The 7420-nt window shown below is 49.7% G+C and overlaps 1 protein-coding gene across 4 annotated transcripts in view; it reads right to left on the bottom strand.

Annotated features, from left to right (window-relative positions):
* Positions 1-2087: 2087 nt before the first annotated feature.
* Positions 2088-7420, bottom strand: part of LOC147119904 (uncharacterized) — a 69637-nt gene continuing 64304 nt past the window's right edge. Inside the window, exons 2-3 of one of the 4 annotated variants that reach the window (XM_085985304.1) lie at positions 3430-3533; positions 2088-3263 (exon numbers count right to left, since the gene is read on the bottom strand). In XM_085985304.1, coding sequence (XP_085841430.1) covers positions 3206-3263; positions 3430-3533 — 162 coding nt within the window. In that variant the 3' untranslated portion in view covers positions 2088-3205. Of the gene's footprint in view, positions 3697-7420 lie in introns of all 4 variants that reach the window. The other 3 variants (XM_085985303.1, XM_085985305.1, XM_085985302.1) reach the window with 3 other exon arrangements.

The following is a 7420-nucleotide window of genomic DNA, read 5'->3' as shown; positions in this document are numbered from 1 at the left end:
TGACAGGAGCTGATGACTGCTGGACAGACCACCGCCTAATCCGCTCTGTCATCTCCATCAATGTAGCCCCAAAACAGCAGCGGCAACAGAAACAATGCCGCAAGAAAATTAACGCTGGAGCACTCAAAGACCCCACTAAGAAAGCTCTATTCAGCCTGCGCCTGAGAAACAACCTGACGACTCCCAGTGATGCAGAGACACAGAGTGCCCACAGCGTCTGGTCTGCACTCAAGGCCTCCATAATCAACACCTGTGAAGAGACGCTTGGTCACTCGACCAGGAAACACCAAGACTGGTTTGACGAGAATTACCAGGAGATCCAGGAGCTAATAAGCCGCAAGCACAAAGGATTTGTGATCTGGAAACAGCAACAGAACTCGAGAGCAAGAAAGCAGCTCGACAGAAGCCTGAAGACCAAGGTCCAACAAAAAACTCATGACCTAAAGAACAGGTGGTGGGTGGAGAAAGTGCAGGAGATCCAGCAGCTAGCCGACAACCACGATGTTCGTGGATTCTTTAATGCAGTCAAGACCATCTATGGCCCAAGCACCCAAGGCCCTTCTGCACTGCAGGCCAAGAATGGAGAGGTACTCATCAAGGACAGGGAAGCAGTCAGTGCCCGCTGGAAGGAGCACTTCGAAGATCTCCTTAACCACAACTCTGTCTTCGACACGAGTGTCCTCAACTCCATCCCACAGCATGCTACCCGCCACCATCTCAGCACAACCCCAGCCCGGCCCACTAAGGGGCACAATGGACATGATCTTCACCACACGTCAATTAGAAGAGAAATGCAGGGAACAGCACCAACCACTGTACATGGCCTTCTTTGATCTCACAAAGGCCTTCGACACTGTCAACCGTGAGGGATTATGGAGTGTCCTCCTCAAATTCGGCTGCCCTCAAAAGTTTGTCACGGTCCTCCACCTGCTTCACGACGATATGCAAGCTGTGATCCTGACCAACGGTTCCACCACAGACCCAATTAACGTACGAACCAGGGTCAAGCAAGGTTGTGTCATTGCACCAACGCTCTTCTCAATCTTCCTTGCTGCAATGCTCCATCTCACCCTCAGTAAGCTCCCCACTGGAGTGGAGCTAATTTACAGAACAAACGGGAAACTGTTCAACCTCCGTCACCTCCAGTCCAGATCCAAGGTCGTCCCATCCTCTGTCATCGAATTACAGTATGCAGACAATGCTTGCATCTGCGCTCACTCGGAGGTCGAACTCCAAACCATCGTCAACACCTTCACCGAAGCGTACGAGAGCATGGGCCTTACACTAAACATCCATAAACATCCATAAGACAAATGTCCTCGACCAACCTGCACTCACCATACAGTGCTGCCCCCCCCCCCACCGATTATCAAAATCCACGACAAGGCCTTGGACAACGTGGACCACTTTCCATACCTCGGGAGCCTACTGTCAACAAGGGCAGACGGCGATGACGAAGTCCAACACCGCCTTCAGTGTGCCAGTGCAGCCTTCGGTCGCCTGAGGAAGAGAATGTTTGAAGACCAGGACCTCAAACCCGGCACTAAGCTCATGGTCTGCAGGGCAGCAGAGATACCCGCCCTGCTGTATGCCTCAGAGACATGGACCATGTACAGCAGGCACCTCAAAGCACTGGAGAAGTACCACCAATGCTGCCTCCGCAAGATCCTGCAAATCCATTGGCAGGATAGGCGCACCAACGTCCGTGTTCTTGCTCAGGCCAACCTCCCCAGCATCGAAGCTTTGACCACGCTCAATCAGCTCTGATGGATGGGTCACATTGTCCGCATGCCCGATACGAGACTCCCAAAACAAGCGCTCTACTCGGAGCTCCGGCACAGCAAGAGAGCCCCAGGTGGGCAGAGGAAATGCTTCAAGGACACCCTCAAAGCCTCCTTGAAAAAGTGTAACATCCCCACCGACACCTGGGAATCCCTGGCCCAAGACCGCACAAAGTGAAGGAGAAGCATCCGGGAAGGCGCCGAACACCTCGCGTCTCTTCGCCGGGAGCAAGCGGAAGCCAAGCGCAGGCAGCGCAAGTCAACCCAAGCACCCCACCCACCCGCCCCTTCAACCACCGTCTGCCCCACCTGTGACAGAGACTGTAGGTCCCACATTGGACTAATCAGTAACGTGCGAACTCATTTTTAATGTGGAAGCAAGTCATCCTCGGTTCCGAGGGACTACCTAAGAAGAAGAAGAAATCTTTGCCAATTATTTGAAGTGATCTGTTTACTTTTACGTGTTTTTTTAAATACATTTGCTGAGTGGATTCAAATTTAAATTGAAAGCAGGTTTGCAGGCGTGATGCTCTATTCACACATCGAAGGTGAGAGAGATGCTGTGGGACACACGCTAAGTCCAGTAGCTGAAAGTGATTAACAGACTGGGTTTTGTGTTTAGTGATCCCGGGCATGTTACTGAGACCTTCCCTGGATACCAAGGATAGGATAGGCACTCTGGAAGGTATGGGGAGCTGGGTCTTATCCATGAGAGTAACCGAAGGTACGAGAACTGAAATAATCTTGAGTTAGAAAGGAGAAAAGGCCCAAAAATGGAGCAGTCGGTAACAGGATATTAATTAGTCTCCTCTTTTCAAAGAACATAAGGAATAGGAGCAGGAGTAGGCCATATGGCCCTTCGAGCCTAGCCCACCAATCAGTAAGATCATGGGTGATCTTCGACCACAACTCCACTTTCCTGCACCAACCCCATATCCCTTGATACCCTTAATATTCAAAAATCTATCGATCTCTATCTTGAATATACTCAAAGACTGAGCCTCCACCGCCCTCTCGGATAGATAATTCCAAAGATTCACCACCCTCTGAGTGAAGAAATTTCTCCTCATCTCTGTCCTAAATGGCCGACCCCTTATTCTGAGACTGTGACCCCAGGTTCTAGACACTCCATCCAGGGGAAACATCCTCCCTGCATCTACCCTGTCAAGTCCTGTAAGAATTTTGTAAGTTTCAGTGAGATCACCTCTTATTCTTCTAAACTCTAATCTCGGAGACATCAAATATCGACACAGTGTTATTTGAAATCTCAAAATATTAAACTTCAGCCCAGTTACAGGGGTTATTAACATCACCAGAAACAACCCCCAACTGTCTGAATGAACATGATTCAGTCGGGATGTGATTAACAGCAGCAATAACAGCAGAATCCAACCCCTGCAGTCACTTGTGAACTTGCTGGTGTCTCAGCAGGCTGGATGACCGAGTGAATCCCTTCCCACACTCAGAGCAGGTGAACGGCCTCTCCCCGGTGTGAACTCGCTGGTGCTTCAGCAGGCTGGATGAATCAGTGAATTTTATCCCACACATGGAGCAAGTGAACGGCATCTCCCCAGTGTGAGTACATTGGTGTGCCATGAGGCTGGATAACAGAGTGAATCCCTGCCCACATTCAGAGCAGGTGAATGGCATCTCCGCAGTGTGAACTCGCTGGTGAGTTAGAAGGTTGGACGACTGAGTGAATTCCTTCCCACACTCAAAGCAGGTGAATGGGCTCTCCCCGGTGTGAACTCGCTGGTGTGTCGGCAGGTGGGATGAACACTTGAACCTCATCCTGCAGCGAGAGCAACTGAACGGCCTCTTCCCAGTGTCAACTCGCTTGTGTTTCAGCAGGTTGGATGACTGAGTGAATCCCTTCCCACACACGGGGCAGGTGAACAGTCTCTCCCCAGTGTGACTGCGATGATGAATTTCCAGCTGAGATGGGGAACTGAATCCCTTCCCACATTTCCACAGTTTCTCCATGATGCAGGTGTCCTTGTGTCTCTCCAGGTTGGACGATCAGCTGAAGTCTCGTCCACAAACAGAACACGTGTACAGTTTCTCCCCACTGTGAATGGTGCAATGTTTTTTCAGGCTGTGTAACTGGTTAAAGCTCTTTCCACACTCGGGTGTGTGTGTCTCGGTACTTTTCCAGTCACACTGATGTTTGAAATCTTTTCCTACAGACAGAACAGACAAACATTTCTCCATCCACATTCAAAGGCCAATGATATTCAGGTCCTGAGGAATTGAGTGACTCTGTCAGATCTTGACATGATGTTTGGTTTAAGTTTCCCATCTGCAAATCCTCCCCTTCCAATAGTTTGTAAAAAGAGTTTACAAAAGTCATCACTGTAAGCACAGGATAGAAATTCAGAACAGACAATTCTAGTTGCTATGGAACATTCTTTCCTCTCTTGTTCCCCAAAGCTGTAAATTCCCGTTCCACACACTCTCCCTCCTCCCTGTGCTGAAATCCAAACCAATCGCACTTACTTCAAACTTTTTTCCTCTACTCCCAGTTTTCTGAGTGCCACAACTCTGTGTTCAGTTTGACACTAATTGGTTCCACTCTCTCCCTCTCCTGCCCTGAAGGTGTTGACTCTTGGCTGGGTTAATTTCTGCATGAACTGCTTCCTCTCCCTCCTTTGAAGGTGCTGACTCTGGCTGGGTTCAATTATGCAATAACTGGTTCCTTTCTCTCCCTCTCCTGCCCTGAAGGTGTTGACGCTTGGCTGGGTTAATTCCTTAATGAACTGCTTCCTCTCCCTCCTTTGAAGATGCTGACTCTGGCTGCGTTCAGTTCTGCAATCATGGAGTTCTCCTGTAGAAGAGGCAAGGTCAGTGACAGTCTGAGAATTGATGGTGTGGTGTTCAGTCGTGGGGTCATGGTCCAGGGGAGGCATGAGGAGTTGTGTGTTATACATAAAGTCATAGAGTTATACAGCACAGAAAGGAGGCCCTTCGGTCCATCGTGTCCACGCCAGCCATCAAGCCCTGTCTATTCTAATCCAATTTTCCAGCACTTGGTCCGTAGCCTTGTATGCTATGGCGTTTCAAGTGCTCATCTAAATGCTTCTTGAATGTTTTGAGGGTTCCTGCCTCTACCGCCCTTTCAGGCAGTCAATTCCAGATTCCAACCACCCTCTGGGTGAAGTTTTTTTCCTCAAATCCCCTCTAAACCTACTGCCCCTTACCTTGAAACCTTGCCCCCTGGTTATTGACCCTATCTAAGGGGAAAATTTCCTCATAATTTTGTACACCTCAATCAGGTCCCCCCCCTCAGCCTTCTCTATTCTAAGGGGGAAAAAAAGTCTCAAAGAAGGCGTTAATCACTAACAACCGTGTTTTGTGAAACCGAATTGACGTGAACAGCTGAAGAAACTACTCTAACAATACATTGTCTTTACATTGTCGTTATGTTGACTTTTAGCCTGTGTGTTAAATAGGAAAGTATGACTCTTTACAGACCCACCCTAACCCATTTCCATTTCTCCTCATTTACAGACACTCCCTGACCAGTCTCCATTTCTAATCCATTTACAGATGCTCCCTGACCAATCACCATATCTCCTCCATTTACAGACGCTCCCAGACCACTCTCCATTTCTCCTCCATTCAGAGATGCACCCTAACCAGTCACCACCACTCCTCTATTTACAGACGCTCCCTGACCAGTCCCCATTTCTCCTCTATTTGCAGATGCTCCCTGACCAGTCACCACCACTCCTCTATTTACAGATGCTCCCTGACCAGTCCCCATTTCTCCTCCATTTACAGATGCTCCCTGGCTCGCTGGGGCTTTCCCAACGCTTCCTGGTTATCCCGGAGTTTCTGTCTTAAACTGGCGGGTAGTGGTGGGGAGGCGGATAATGTTGAGTGTTTCCTCCGGGCCGGGGCTTGGGGCCGCACTCGGTGTGTGAGCAGGCCGCATCCCCCTAGGGTTTATTAACCCGCTCCCTGAGCTCTCTCACCTGATGTGTCAGCATCTGCTGCCAAGGTCCGCGGATGTTCAGCTCACACTGCCCGGCTGATTGACGGGAGCTCCGGACCTATAGGAAGAGTGGGGCGGGGCTGGAGGACCGAGCGGGTGGTTGGTCTTCCAACCAATCGGAGTGTGAGGGGCGGGGCTTACGGCAGCCAGTGGGCGGGGTTGAACCAGGAGCTCCCTCACTGGCTGAAACTCTGCATCATTTTCAAACCTGATTTCTCTCAAACTCCAGGGACCATGCTAGTATATTACCCCAATCCCATGAGCCCTAATTTTGTTTAATAACCTCTTGTGTAGCATCTTATCGATTGTTTCGGAAAATCCAAATACACTGGTTCCCCCTTATCTATCCTGCTAGTTACAAACAATCAGGGGGAAATGGAGGAAAAGATATGTAGGCAAATCTCAGGGAAGTGTAGAAATAATAGGGTAATAAGAGCAGGGGATTTCAACTTCCCCAATATTAACTGGGATAGTCAGAGTGTGAAAGGCTTAGAGGGTGCGGAATTCTTAAAGTGCATCCAGGAGAGCTTTTTGAGCCAGCATGTAGAAAGTACTACAAGAGAGGGGGCGGTACTGGACCGAATTCTAGGGAATGTAGCCGGGCAAGTGGTAAAAGTGTCAGTAGGAGAGCATTTTGGTGACAGTGACCATAATTCGGTGAGATTTAAGGTAGTCATGGAAAAGGACAAAGATGGACTGGAAATAAAGGTTCTAAATTGGGGGAAGGCCGATTTTAATATGATAAGGCAGGATCTGGCCAAAGTGGACTGGGATCAGCTACTTGTAGGAAAATCCACATCAGAGCAGTGAGAGTCATTCAGAAAGGAAATAGAGAGAGTACAGTGCCAACATGTTCCCATAAAAGGTCAAGGGTGGGACCAACAAGTCCAGGGAACCCTGGATGTCAAGGGATATACAAGAATGGATTAGGGAAAAAAAGGGAGGCTTTTGGCAGATACAAAGGACTAAAAACAGTGGAAGCCCCAGAGGAGTATAGAAAGTGCAGGGGGGTACTTAAAAAAGAAATTAGGAGAGCAAAGTTAGGAGAGCAAAGAGGGGCCATGAAATAACATTGGCGAGTCTGTCCATCTGTCTGTCTGTCTGTGTGGGGAGGGGAGAGGAGAGAGAGAGAGAGAGAGAGAGAGAGAGAGTGGGGAAGGAGAGAGAGGAGAAGGAGAGAGAGAGAGAGTGGGAAGGAGAGAGAGAGAGAGAGAGAGAGAGAGCGCGAGAGAGAGGGGGGAAGGAGAGAGAGAGAGAGAGAGATGAGAGAGAGAGATGTGGGAAGGAGAGAGAGAGAGTGGGGAAGGAGAGAGAGAGCGAGAGAGAGGGGAAGGAGAGAGAGAGAGAGAGAGAGAGGAGAGGGGGAAGGAGAGAGAGAGGAGAGAGGGAAGGGGAGGGAGAGAGAGAGTGAGGGAAGGAGAGAGAGAGAAGGAGAGAGAGAGAGGGAAGGAGAGAGAGGGAAGGAGAGAGAGGGAAGGGAGAGAGAGAGAGAGAGGGGGGGGAAGGAGAGAGAGAGAGGGGGGGAAGGAGTGTGAGAAAGAGAGGGGGAAGGAGAGAGAGAGGGAAGGAGAGAGAGAGAGAGAGAGAGAGAGGGGAAAAGGAGAGAGAGCCGCCGCTCCTCCAGTCGATGTGTTGCGGGCCCCGA

The sequence above is a fragment of the Somniosus microcephalus genome, chromosome 4, assembly GCF_052327205.1.
Source record: "Somniosus microcephalus isolate GS21.2 chromosome 4, FLI_Smic_1.0, whole genome shotgun sequence".
In the NCBI taxonomy this organism is placed as follows: domain Eukaryota; kingdom Metazoa; phylum Chordata; class Chondrichthyes; order Squaliformes; family Somniosidae; genus Somniosus; species Somniosus microcephalus.
Note: the sequence above shows the minus strand (reverse complement) of the source record. Positions and strands in the feature narration are given on the sequence as shown.